This window comes from Leptodactylus fuscus, chromosome 10 (assembly GCF_031893055.1).
Source record: "Leptodactylus fuscus isolate aLepFus1 chromosome 10, aLepFus1.hap2, whole genome shotgun sequence".
Lineage (NCBI taxonomy): Eukaryota > Metazoa > Chordata > Amphibia > Anura > Leptodactylidae > Leptodactylus > Leptodactylus fuscus.
The window spans coordinates 21853289-21868034 of record NC_134274.1 but is presented as its reverse complement, the minus strand read 5'-3'; the positions used below and the strand labels follow the sequence as shown (position 1 = coordinate 21868034).

The window sequence follows — 14746 nt, the reverse complement described above, 5'->3', positions numbered from 1 at the left end:
TAATGGGCTTTACTGCGGTACTCAATCTCTCCTGATCACCGTCCACCGGGAGTCAGCGGTCAAATGGAATGATTGAGCGACAGCATTCGGAGGACTTACCCTCGCAGTCCTGTCCCTGGAGCCGCTGACTATAATTCCTCCATGACAATCCACGCAGTTCACATCCTGCTCGTGTGCAGTGAACTGGATGCTGGCAGTGCTGTGCAGATTATGGAGGGCGATCTTTCCATCCCTGCAATAAGATCGAAGTCAAGAGATTCATTAAGGAGAGAAGAAGTGTCTTGCAGAGCGTGCAATACAAGAACAAGGCTGCAGGTATACCCTGGGCCTTACTAGAAACTGACCTGAACGAACATGGAAAACAATAACTTAAATGACCCCCTATGTAAGCCCAACTAAGGCTGGGCTCGTAAATTACAACCAAACCTATAATAGTACAATAAAACAAACAATTCCAAGCAGAAAAGACAATGGGACGAGTCCTTCAGCAACCGAACAGAGCTGAGCTGAGATACACGTTGCAGAAAAGCTACAATTTTTTTCCTTCCAGATTCGCAGCATTTTTAAGCCAAAGCCAAGAGTGGATTTTGTAAGAAGTATAAGAGCTTCCTTTATATTTCCCAAGCCTATTGAAACCGCACATGGCTCAAAAAACTGCAGCAAAATCTGCAACCAAAACACGTGTCCGAAATGTGTCGCCTCAGCCGTAAATTGTTGAAAATATAGCCCTGTAATTGGTTGCTGTAGCCCTGTTATTGGCCCTGCCATTGAAGTGAACTGGAGCACGGACTGATGACCTATCTGATCAGTGGAATACACCCGACAACCCCGTTGATCTGCTGTTATAGGCACAGAGAATGGAGCAGGGAGCAGACAGCGATAGTGGTCAGACTAGCTTACTACAGATCAGTTCCCGTTCACTTGAATGGGACCTAAGCTGTAGTGACTGGTTTCAGTCACTACACATAGATCAGAGCTGTCTGCTTCCTGCTCCATTGTCTGTAGTGCTGAGAACAGGTGATCAATGGGGTTGCTTGCTAAGGGTTGGATCTGTATCAATCTGATATTGATGAACTATCCTTAGGATAGGCCATATAATTTTGGCCTGAGAAACCCCCTTAATACTTTTCCCATGCAGTAGTCGGGATTCAGCTCACTGAAGAGGCCACAGCATTCAGGTGACTATGGCGTCTCTTCACTGAATTCCAAGCATGGCGCTATGCATATTGCACGGCTGTGGTTGGTACTGTACATACGTATTGTACGGCTGTGCTTGGTACTGTACATACATATTGTACGGCTGTGCTTGGTACTGTACATACATATTGTACGGCTGTGCTTGGTACTGTACATACATATTGTACGGCTGTGCGTGGTACTGTACATACATATTGTACGGCTGTGCTTGGTACTGTACATACATATTGTAGGGCTGTGCTTGGTACTGTACATACATATTGTAGGGATGTGCGTGGTACTGTACATACATATTGTAGGGATGTGCGTGGTACTGTACATACATATTGTAGGGCTGTGCGTGGTACTGTACATACATATTGCACGGCTGTGCTTGGTACTGTACATACATATTGCACGGCTGTGCTTGGTACTGTACATACATATTGTAGGGATGTGCGTGGTACTGTACATACATATTGTAGGGATGTGCTTGGTACTGTACATACATATTGTAGGGATGTGCTTGGTACTGTACATACATATTGTAGGGCTGTGCTTGGTACTGTACATACATATTGTACGGCTGTGCACATATTGTAGGGCTGTGCTTGGTACTGTACATACATATTGTAGGGATGTGCTTGGTACTGTACATACATATTGTAGGGATGTGCTTGGTACTGTACATACATATTGTAGGGCTGTGCTTGGTACTGTAGCTCTACCTTATTCACTTATATGGGAATGAGCTGCCACTGCACCGCCTGACCAATGAACAAGACATCCTCAGTACAGGGAAGGGCGTTGCAGCCCCTTCAAACAACAGAACGGCAGGCAATAATCCCATTGACGATCTCCCCTTCTGATGTGATCATGGCGCCAGGACCCTCACTGATCAGATAGGTGACGCGGCCACTGAAAATCCCTTTAATTGCCAACCCCTTCATTATCTGCTTACATATTAGTTAACACGCCCCTTGTAGTAAAAAGAAATGAAACAACAAGTAATAAGTTAGATGATGGAGCCTTTCGATCATACTGATCGTGGTAAGACGAGTGATAGCACAGGAAGACGACGATTATACGATATATTAGGGATCAAAGCAAATCTTCGTTCTAATGTTTCCAGCTATAATACGCCGCTCAAAGCAAACATAATTGATATAATTCCTCTACATGCCCATGTCCAAGCTTACTTAAGGAAGGATTCCATGAAAAAATTCCACACCGACCCTTTTTTTTAACACGACTTTGGGGATGCTGAATGGATCAGCCGGGTGACGTCTTAAGATTTTCCTATGCAGTTGGCAGTCGACACAAAAGGTGACGCTGCAGCGCTGCACTTCCTACCTGCCCCGGCAGGCTCAGCCATTGAACTCACCTTGAAGCAATACACCAGAGCTTGCCGCTCAATGAGTCAGACCATTTATCTCTTTTATGAAGAGGATTATCTTCTAACACTCTTCTGCTCATAGTGACATTTTAGTGTGAATCTTCAAAAAGCCATGACCTCAGCCCAGGTTTAGGCTTCAGATACATTGTACCTTTGAAGAACTACATTGTCTTATTTCTACGTGTTGGGGCAAAAGTTGTAACCTTCCATGACGAATGGGAGCTATAGAGGAGATCAAAAAGTACTAAAAATGCCAAAACATAGGAATAACAAACAAGAGCACATAAGCAAGTTTAGGGATTTTTAGTCCAAGACTTTGCTCTTTTCCAGTGCACACTATTCCCATTTTTAGAAATTACTCCATTTGTGTTTTTCCAACCACCTGTCTCCAAAGTGGTCAGAACCTCAGCAGAACATCTTGTAAGAGATCCTTCTCCGTTTGGATTTTTAGTAAAAGTGTATTTTTTCAGGACAAGGATGGAGCTCGCCTGTTCAGGACCTCTCAATCCTATAAGAGCAGAGAGTTGCTGCAAAAACTTTGGTCACAACTTCTGTCATGCGGCCAAACATTGCTGTGCTGCCCTACAACTAATGTAAGTGAATGGAGGGACATTGCAACCCTGAGGGTGCTGCGATCTGTAGTCAGGAATAAATCCAGCACCAACGATTGCTGTGCTGCCCTGTAACGAATGTAAGTGAATGGAGGCACATTGCAACCCTGAGGGTGCTGCGACTTCTAGTCAGGAATAAATCCAGCACCAAAGATTGCCATGCTGCCCTGCAACTAATGTAAGTGAATGGAGGCACATTGCACCTCTGAGTGTGCTGCGACCTGTAGTCAGGAATAAATCCAGCACCAGAGATTGGCGTGCTGCTCTGCAACGAATTTAAGTGAATGGAGACACATTGCAACCCTGAGGGTGCTGCGACCTGTAGTCGGGAATAAATCCAGCACCAGAGATTGGCGTGCTGCCCTGCAACGAATTTAAGTGAATGGAGACACATTGCAACCCTGAGGGTGCTGCGACCTGTAGTCGGGAATAAATCCAGCACCAGAGATTGCCGTGCTGCCCTGCAACTAATTTAAGTGAATGGAGGCTCATTGCAGCCCTGAGGGTGCTGCGACTTCTAGTCTGGCATAAATCTGGCAATGCTCAATTTTTTGCCACCAGAAGCCACAGTTGCAGCATCATTAGCATTGCAATACGACACCTTTCATTTATATTTGTGAAGGCAGTACAGGGCGACACAGTGATCTTTGGTCGTGTGATGGGAATCACGGCCACAGTCAACATGTAGCACTAGCCTTATTCTTGAGGTCATACTGACGTGGGATCATCCACTGGTTCATTCAAGATTTTTAGGACTATTCTAACTAGATTATGCCATAGTGATGAATCTTTTGCACTATGAATTACATGGTCACTCATGAACTTTGATGGGCACCATGCAACTCATTTTCCATGCAAGAGCTGAGATACAGAAGTTATATCATGAGAGGGAATAGTTCTAGGTGGACAACATCATTAATCTACAATAAGATGTGACTCAATTTCTAATATAGTGTCTAGTGTTACGCCATCTTTGCTGGCCCCTACAGAAGGATTAGGGACAATGTTGGACTAAATAATCAGAGCACCAGAGGTTCCTCAGCTAGGCCTAGAGTCTAACAAATTAATGGTCCAGCAGAAGACACCCAAGTATGAAGGATATCGGGGTCTATAGAGGTTGTTGAAAGCTGGACCCTAGAATTATTTTATCTGGTGAGCCCAAGGAACCTTAGTCCGACGCTGGTTAGGGAATTTGGATTTCAATATAACTGATCAGAGGTGTCTAGAAACAGCTTTCTCCCCTCCCCCATTATGAACACATGCATGCTCAGTCAAGCAGGTCTATTAGCCATCAAGATAGCTTTGTTACAGTCAATGATTCCTTTTTTTTATCTAGGCAGGCCATATTGCATTGGGAATGAAGACATTTGCAACCATGTAAAAAGGACAAAATCTACAAGGAGTTTGTACGTTCTCCCAATGGGTTTCCTATGGGTACTCCGGTTTCCTCCCGCACCCCAAAAGGCATGATGACAGGGAGTGTAGATTGTGAGCCCTACATGGTACAGTATCTGTAAAGTGCTGCAGAATATGATGGCGCCATATAAGTAAGCCATAAGAAAATAACCCATCCCATTGTTTCGCGTTTACAGCCAGTATACAGAGCTGCTATCTACAAGGTAACAGACTACAAAGTTTCTGCAGTCGGATCCGTCAGTCACAGCTTATTTCACTTGGCCTTTAATTAGGAAATATCACACATACACTAATGAATCTATATTACACATACCCGCCTCCACTGATTATGTGAGAATCGGTGACGACAAAGCGACAGACATCTTCCTGATGACCCAAAAACACTGCAAAGGGTCTTTTGTGAAGTCTGCCGCCATCAGCACGTAGATGGTGTGCTCGGATTTCTTCAGCCTGAGTAAAATATATCACGTCCCCGTCTACCTGTAACCAGGGCATTAAACTGAAAAAACGTAAGAAGAGAGGGGTCATTAAAAACTGGTAGTAAGACAAGGAAGCACAAGTGATAAAATACAACAAGACAACATTGCTTCCAAAGACATGCAAGCATTAGATCATAAAGCTTTGGTGGTTTGGGGTTTTCCTGATGCCATAACATTTTGAATGGGAGGGAATTCTGGGACCTATGCCGACCCCAAAAACAAAACGGGACAGGGAAAAACTGAAAGTGACATACCATCACCTACTACAATGGAAAAACCCATTTCCCTGCCTGTTCCAGAGTGCCACTTATATTAATGACCAACTCTATGGACTGGTTATCAATAATAAAGTCCCATAATATCCCTTTAAGTACAACATTGAAAACAAGGGGTATCCCTATCTCCAGAATAATATTTTACGTTGTGTTGCTTAAAAGGAGTTAAGTTTTTGTGAAAAAAACAAAAAACAAAAGACAAAAACAAAAAGAAACATACTAGCCTATCCCGTGGCTCCCAGCAGGGTCCGGTCCTTCAGATCCGTTGTTCCCCTATGTGAGTGCTGAGGACACATATGACCTCCCCGGGTCCTTTCCTTAGGCCGCTGGTTTACCTCAGCGGTCATGTGACTGTTAAGACCAATCAACGGCTTGATGAAAGAACCCGGGAAGTCACAGCCAGCGTGGGCTTTCTATGGTCTTGGACTTGTCTGAAACCCAGCCATGAATTCCTTATTGTGGTCAGGTTATCTTCTCATACATGTAGTCTCCTCCTGATAACCAGCCATGATGTCCTTATTGTGGTCAGGTTATCTTCTCATACATGTAGTCTCCTCCTGATAACCAGCCATGATGTCCTTATTGTGGTCAGGTTATCTTCTCATACATGTAGTCTCCTCCTGATAACCAGCCATGATGTCCTTATTGTGGTCAGGTTATCTTCTCATACACGTAATGTCCTCCTGATAACCAGCCATGATGTCCTTATTGTGGTCAGGTTATCTTCTCATACATGTAGTGTCCTCCTGATAACCAGGCATGATGTCCTTATTGTGGTCAGGTTATCTTCTCATACATGTAGTGTCCTCCTGATAACCAGCCATGATGTCCTTACTGTGGTCGGGTTATCTTCTCATACATGTGGAGTCACCAAGAGTGCAAGTCAAAAAGCAATGGGATAACCTACTATGGTTGATGTTATTCAGGTCCCCACTTGGAGGACACAATGTACAAACGCAGATGAAGGATGAGGGACTACCTCACTGCCATAGGACATTGTCAAATCCATTGACACAACCTTTATGTATGAGACTTTCTCCATGATGTACGTAGGTCGCATTCATCTGAATGACAATGGATCTACAAAGACGTGCCACTACATTGGCTCTTCTAGCCGATACTGTAAGCAGCACTCTGTGTAAGCCTCTGTGTTTGGCATGGTTATGGGCACAGTACAGAGAGGACACCAGCTGGCACTGTATATAGAGGAGGGCACTGTATGAGAGCAGTGTAATAGACACATTAGCTGCTGTAAGCTTTCTCCTTTAAAGACAAAGACAGAAATGAAAGGGGTTATCCAGGATCACGGCTGCTCTCAGTAAAGGGACATCGCATCCACTGATCATACAGCCATTCTCCCTTTTTATCTGAATGGGACTGAGCCGCAGCATGACCATATGACCAACGTATGTGATGTCACTTCCTGAGAAGAAAAAAAAGCAGGTATGTTTTCTCATTCTGGATAATCCCTTTAAGGGCTCAGGCCCCACCTTGAGGGACAATTTTGATTGCAGATTTTACTGTTTTTGAGACAAAACCAGGAGTGGATTTAGCAGAAGGAGAGGTCCAAAAACTTCCTATATATTTCTCATCCCTATTCAAGATGCTCTTGACCTAGGCTCAAAAAACCAAAGCAAAAACTGCAACAAAAAAGAAGAAGCCTCTTTTCCACAACGTGGGGCCTAAAATTACTCACAGCAACTGACACGGAGCTCCTGCTTCCTCTTCCTAAAGGGGTTCTGCAGCAGCTGTGATGTACATGATCAGGAATAATGTGTATATATATATATATATATATATATATATATATATATATATATATATATATCAGCCAATGAGGACACAGTAGCACAATGTTATAACAGATTACGTTCTGGCTGAGTGTCCGATGTTAATCCCGAGAGTTGTGAAACCACAATCCCTGCTTCTACTGCGCAGGACAATGATTGGGGTAAAAGCGCGCAGGTGAATAAATACCACAAACCACAGAGATGTTTTTAATCCTCCTCCTCTGGATTTGCTTTATAGCATCCTTGGCCCGCTAGCACTTCTAAACTATGCACCGCAGCACAGAGCACATTATAGGGGACATTATGCTGAGCACCATCAGGAATGTACATAGTCCAACGCATTTCCTTGAAAAAGCAGTTTTCAGAAATTTGCAAATAAGGTTGAAGTGTAATGAAGACGTTGCAGAGTCTCCAAGGACTCCATCTTCAGGTCCGAATCTCCATCCCTGTACACTTGATTGACAACCTCTTCCTACCCTGGCACGACTCCTTTGTACATGAGCCGCATTTGTATATTACTAAAAGTAGATTATTGAAGGATATGGTAGAGGTAGGATTGCACTCAGCATAATGTCCGCTGCAATGCACCATGACTTCTCTGATGTCAGACTACCTTTAGGTGCTTAAAGGGGTTGTCCATGCGATTGTCACTACTGGAGTCGAATCAGTGACTTCCAAAGTGATGTCACCTGAATAGGTCACAGTTTCCTTACCAGTAACCACTGAGGGCATGGATTAGACTCAGCGGTCATATAAACTTCATGGTTTCCAGAGGAGTCGGGCGGGACTAGGAGTGAGCGCAGCGGAAGAAGTGAGCGGAGGGATGTTCATGCAGGTGCACTGGTGTTACATTCACAAGAATACCATAGGAGGATGTAGTCAGGCCCCAGCGATAGGGAGTAAGTGCCCGATCGCTGTGGGCCCAATCACATCCCCTTAAAATCAAATTTTGTGTCGATAACACGTAAAAATAGCCTTAAGAAAGGCTATTCTTCTCCTACCTTTAGCCGTCTTCTCCGCGCCGCCGTTTGGTAGAAATCCAGGTTTTCGTCGGGTTGCAAATGAGTTCTCTCGCAGCACTGGGGGCGTCCCTAATGCTGCAAGAGAAATCTCCAGTGCCACCTCCATCTTCTTCAGGAACGGCCTCTCTGCGCGTCTTCTTCCGAAGCTGGGTTCAAACTTCTAGGCTTCAGGCCAAGCCAACTGCGCATGCCCGCGGCCATAAGAAAAATGGCTGCTTAATGGTAGAATCCCTTTAAGGTCTCCTCGTGAAGGGAACATCGCGCCTGCATGAATGACGCTCTCGTCACATCTATGGGGCTGTTGGCACTGCTGAAGATCACAGTCCCATCAGCCCCATAGAAGTGAATGGAGCGCCACTCATGCAAGTGCACTAACAAGGAAGCTTTAGGGAAACCTTCGGTCCCCCGTCCTTCTGATCACTGGAGGACCCAGCAATCGGGCCCCCAGATATCAGACACTTATCCCCTCTCCTGTGGATATGTGGACGACCCCTTTAAGTCCTTGTGCTTTATATTCATTATTGACTCATCAGTAAGTATTAGGATTGTAGAATATTCAGGCCATTGACCAAGAAGCAATGAGGGTCACAGTCCTGACTAGTGAGTCACAGCAAACATCACAAACCGGGGCAGCAATTATACAGAAAATAGAAAAAAAAAGCAAACAATTAGGGCAATCTTTCCATATGTAAGAATCTTCTACATTCATCTTCTATTTCAGCGATCCAAAGATCAGCGTGATTAATAAAAAGTCTGTATTTCAAGGCAGGAAATGAGATATTGTAATGTTCCCCGTGTGGTGGGACTCCGGCACTGGTCACCCTTCAGGCATTCCTATAGTTAACGCCAGGCGTCTAGATTCTCAATGACAGGAGAGTCATTTCCCGGCGAACTCTGTCATCACGAACAGATGATTATGAAGCGGCCGTGGCAGGCGCAGGAGATGTTTTATGGGATAGGAGTTCCTGCTCGCACACATTTATCTTTGCTACTTTGCTTACAGAGTAGCAGGTACAAAAGCCGCCCCGCTCCACAAGCCTTTGTATTATGACCCCTTTCTTAATGGCATCATATATCACGCGGGTCGATACGTGAAACTATAGATTGTGTTATGTGCCGCCATATACTTAACTGCATAATGTCTTTCTTATTTCCTAGTTTGCATTCTTCTTCATCCTCCTCCTCGGCACCTGAACGGGTTTCAAAGCGGAGAACTACAAAAGCCTCCGATGTCAACCGAGTTCTCAGATCCTGGAAATGGATGGTGCCTATATATCACAGTGGTGCGTAAAAATGACACCCCGTAAAGACAACTGTACTTTAAAGCTGATTTATTTAGGACATTAATCCATAGAAATTCAGCTATAAAATACATTGTGATCAATGAGAAGATCGGGCTAATACTGGCCGAGAGACGTGCCATGTAACCAAAATACCAGCAAGGAAGTTACTAAGGTTTATTCCAGGGGTTTCCAGGATTTGGCCATGCCAGGGTGGCTGTATAAAGTGAGGGGGGGGATTAGAAAGGCATACTCACCTGTCGTCTGTCCTCGCTCCCATTCCCGTCTGGCACCCCTGGAATCCATGAGGCTCATGTGACCACTGAGACCAGTCAGTGCCCTCAGTGGTCGCTGATAAGGAAACCGTGACATATGCGAGTGACGTCACTGTTGAGGTCACTGATTGGACTCCAGTAGTGACGTACACAAGTGACATCACTGTTGAGGTCACTGATTGGACTCCAGTAGTGACATCATTGTTGAGGTCACTGATTAGATCCAGTAGTGATATATACACGAGTGACATCATTGTTGAGGTCAAAGATTGGACCCCAACACACAAAGTAAAGGGGTCCAAGAGCAGACAACGGAGCACTGAGGACAGGAGAGTATAAGTTTAAACATCCCCTTAAAAGGATGTGATATCTGGTCAGCCCTATTCTACATCCCCCCCGTGGGTCTCCACTTATTATACTCTTGGGTCTGAAAAGACCCCAGAGTATATTAATTGTTCATGGGTGTTCACAATGGGAAATAATACTGTGTGCAGGGGCCACTATGGGGCTTAGTAATGCGTGCAGGAATGCGCGCGCGTGGGGGGGGGGGGGGTAGTATTATGGCTCTCAAGGAATTACATTTTAAAATATATGGCGTTCATGCCTCACTCAGCCAAAAAGGTTCCCGACCCCTGGTCTATGGGGTACACGGGTAACCTCTATCTTAGTGGACAGGCTTCTCTTCGCAACGACGGAGAGCCCATCGTTAGTGTGAACCTACCCTAAACTCTCTATAATGATCCTCATGGACAAAATTTGCCTTCTCCTTACCACCATGAAAGTCTATGAGAGTCCTACGAGCATGGTCAAGACATCTTGCATTCTTCATTCACCATATAATAAACAGTTATATTATTTTGCATGAGTAATAATACAAAATACAATAAAAAAAACAAAAAACTTGGGTCACGTTCACTAGTACAATAAAAAAAACTGACATGTAAGCAATTCACATTAGAAGTGTAGACTATAATAAGACAGTAGTAAGTAAAGTCACTTGCTTGCGTTTCCACTTGAGTAGGATATCCCGCCGACAACGTCCATTTTTCCAGTTTTGAGAAACCCGTACTCTTTCCTTCACAGGAATTCCAGAAGCCCTGCAGACAAAGACCGGTGTTATTCCCCAAATCCTCGTCTGAAAAGGTCTTTGGTTTACATAAGGAATTATACCATTTTGCCTGTCCAACTTCAAGGAAAAGTAAAGCTATGGTACATTTTCCTATAGTAAGACAGTTTAAGTTGTTAAAAATGCGAGGATGGAACAGTATTTAACGTGAAAAAATCGTATAAAAAAAAAATAACAAAACAGTAAGTGGGAAAAAAAAAAGCCGCAGCTCAATTATAATGTCATAAACTCCAAGCTAGGGCTGAGCGAACCTGCCTAAAAATAAAATCGGGATTTTTTTTTTTTTTTTCAAGCTTACGAGTAATTCCGGACTTGAATCTCAATTTTATTGTTTTTGCTTAGAGACTAAAAAAAAAAAAAAAAAAAAATTTAAGCGAGATGGAGTCGCCTAAAATCGGATGACCTCATCTTACCACCCAACTAACTATTAGTACTAGGGTGAAGAAACTGACCAGAGCTGGTAGGGGACGGGGCCAACATAGAGTTTAAGATTTCAATGAAAATAATCTTTGAAATGGAAGTGGGTTGTCCACTGTCATATAATGTTTTTTATATTTCAAAAAGTTGTACAATTTTCCAATCCACGTTCTATATCAATTTCTCATGGCTTTCTAGATCTTGGCTTGCTTTCATTCCGAGGATAAGAATCAGTCCATGATCATGTGATACATGGTCCATGGTCATGCGATATGCGGTTGATGGTCATGTGATCTACAGTTCATGGTCATGTGATATATGGTCCATGGTCATGTGATATATGGTTGATGATCATTTGATATACGGTCCATGGTCGTGTGATATTCGGTCCATGGTCGTGTGATATGCGGTCCATGGTCATTAGGGTTGAGCCGATCTTGAGATTTCAAGATCGATTTTAAAATCCAATTTCCGATCATTTTCCAGCCAATCTCGATCCTGATCGCAATCGTGAAATTTGCTCGATCGCCGATCGGAATCTGATCAATGCTTCTCTATGGGAAAAGTCACTTTTAGGGTTGAGCCGATCTTGAAATAACCTCCCATCTCGATCCCGCTGGAAAAGATCGGGTCGGAATTCCGATCTTGATCGTGAAATTTACTCAATCGCTGATCGAAATCCGATCCCGATCGCTCAACCCTAGTGGTCATGTGATATATGGTTGATGATCATTTGATATACAGTCCATGGTCATGTGATATGCGATCCATGGTCATGTGATATATGGGTGATGATCATTTGATATACAGTCCATGGTCATGTGATGGACACACAGGTGCACAGCTCGTTACCATACTGTCGTGTTACTAGAACGACCTACCCACCCGTGTGTTATCACATGGCCACGGACTGATATATAGATATCCAATGAATGACAGCAGCGATCTAGAAAACTGTGACGAATTGCTACAGAAAGTATATTATAACTGAGAAGTAAAGCTCCTCCAATTCATTAAAAAGCCAGCGATTGATTCCTATGGATGTAAATAAGTCTCTCGACACATATGTATACAATATCATTAATTAGATAATATGATCAAAATAAAATGATTCATTATTTTTAAAGCTGAAATCAGCAACTTGTTTCTGACTCCACCAAAAATTGGCTCCAACTCCACAGCCCTGTCTGAAATTTGATGAAGTGTTTTAGTCTTTTTCATTTTTTTATCATTTTGTTTTTTTCTGAAACCGCCATCACATGATCATTATAGAACCGGCCATCACACGTCAGTTTTTCACTATCGTGTGAATAAAGCCCTTATGTTCCTTGCAGTTCCTTGCTAGTCTGTTTTATTTACATATATATATATATATATTATATAATTACATATTGTATCCATCTATATATTTATCTTCTATCTATTGTGGGGGAGGTAGCTCAGTAGCAGCAGTGGTGCGGACCCAACCAGTCAGAGACAGGGACACGACGTCTAGTGCAAACAGGTTTATTTGGAAAACAGTAAAAATAAATAAGCCAGGCAAAAAAGAAGAAAAATAAAATACAGCCTTAGGGCTAGTTCACACGTGGGCAAAGGGGAGTTTTTTGACAGCGGATTTCGCTTCAAAATCAGCCCCTTTACAAGGGAGCCCTATGTGAACAGCTAGCTTTTTTTTCTGCTAGTTATTTTTCAGCTAGCAGAAAAAAGAAGCGACATGACCTTTCTTCAGGAGTTTTCCGCCTGAAGAAAGCAATAGAAGTGAATGGGAGGCAAAAAACGCGCAGTTTTTTTCTGCGTGGTTTTCTGCAAAAATAAGCGACGTGGTTTTTTGCAAAAAAACGCGCAGAAAAAAAAACGCTAGCGGTTTTTTCAGCCCATTCACTCATATGGGAGGGGAAAACAGCCTGGCTTTTTTTGGAAGCGGTTTTTACAAAAAAAAGCTCCGAAAAAAGCTTGGCAATGTAAAAAAAAAAGCTTCCTAATTAGGAAGCGGTTTTTTTCAGGACCAAAATAAGCCAGGAGGTTTTTACGTGTGAACTATTGCTCGTCCGAGCAATAAACAGTGAAAACTAACTATATGTGTGGCTTACTACCAACGTCTCAAACAAAACAAAGTAGCACAGTACATTCTCACCAGACTCTCAGTGTTTAGGCTGGTCTTGCATGACAGTAGTGGTTTTTGCGGTCCGCAATTTGCGGATCCGCAACACAAATTTCACTTTAAAAATTAATTCTGCAGACATCCGCAAAGTGCATCCGCAATGTTCCGTGTGTATCAGTATTAAGCGGATCCGCAAAAAACAAAACACACATGTTGACATCCGCAATTGCGGATATACACTGATGTATATTCAATGTATATCCGCAAAAATGCACGCGCCCATAGACTTCTATTGGACCTTCCGTGCCGTAAAAGCATGGCCATTACGGACATGCGGTATACTGTCCGGACCACGGTTGCGGCGTGCCACACCACTGACAAAGTCTACGGTCGTGTAAGAGGCCTCATAGAAAACTATGGGACCGTAAATGGTCTGCAATTTTGAACCCACAATTGCGGACCATTTGCGGTGCAAAACTACAGTCGTGTAAGAGCAGCCTTAAGGACAGACCAGGCACCTCCCCCGAAGTGCAGGCTCTACAGCCTTTTATGGCCTAGTAATGAGCCTGGGACCTACAACTGGGGCTGAGGCCTACTCAATACCCACCCTGGACCACACATAGGTCAGAAACCTTAGGGAGATATACCAGGACTCCAGCACTCTGCCTGCCACCTTCTCCTATATGGTATATACAAAAAACTGTATATGCAGGTTCTGCAGCCTTTTCTGGCCCAGTAACAAGCCCCTACGAACTGAGGCCTACTGAAGACGCGCCCTGGACCACGCATAGGTCTGATATAGCGGGACTCCAGCACCCTGCCTGTCACCTTTTCACACTATCCATCTACACACATGTGTATATATAAATATAGACAGCTATATATCTCTATCTATCTATAAACACATACACACCAGAAAAACAATCCCTTTAGAGTAAAAACCATTTCTTTTACAAAATGTTACTGTTGAAAGAAACAAAACAAAAAAAAGTCAACTTTTCTAGTAAAAAATTTTTTTTTTTAAATTGAATAATAATAATAAAAATAAATGTAAAAAGAGAAGAGTAGGCACAAGGAAGGGTAAAAGTCTCAGCCCATTATTGAAGGCTTTGAGAGGAGAGGCCACATAAAAAACGATTAGCCCCGTGTACATAAACATCACACCTAGCTGTTAATACATGTAGGAATCTCTAACCTGGCCTCGGGGCCTGCCTAAATCTCCATTTTCCCAGCCCTTTCTCAAAGCCCAGGGCTCATTTTTCTCTCCCCTCTCTCTTCTCCATCTTCCGGCACTTAGAGACCATTATAATTTGACAGCATTCCTGGGCATCTGACCTGTTTTAAACAAAACAAAAAGCAAAGCTTTTCGATCATTTAAATCT

General features: G+C 43.4%; 1 protein-coding gene across 1 annotated transcript in view; it reads right to left on the bottom strand.

Annotated features, from left to right (window-relative positions):
- The window catches only part of FBXW4 (F-box and WD repeat domain containing 4), a 120842-nt gene that overhangs the window by 85231 nt on the left and 20865 nt on the right, over nt 1-14746 (bottom strand). Inside the window, exons 2-4 of the mRNA XM_075257549.1 lie at nt 10722-10817; nt 4913-5098; nt 100-232 (exon numbers count right to left, since the gene is read on the bottom strand). Coding sequence (XP_075113650.1) covers nt 100-232; nt 4913-5098; nt 10722-10817 — 415 coding nt within the window. The remainder of the gene's footprint in view (nt 1-99; nt 233-4912; nt 5099-10721; nt 10818-14746) is intronic.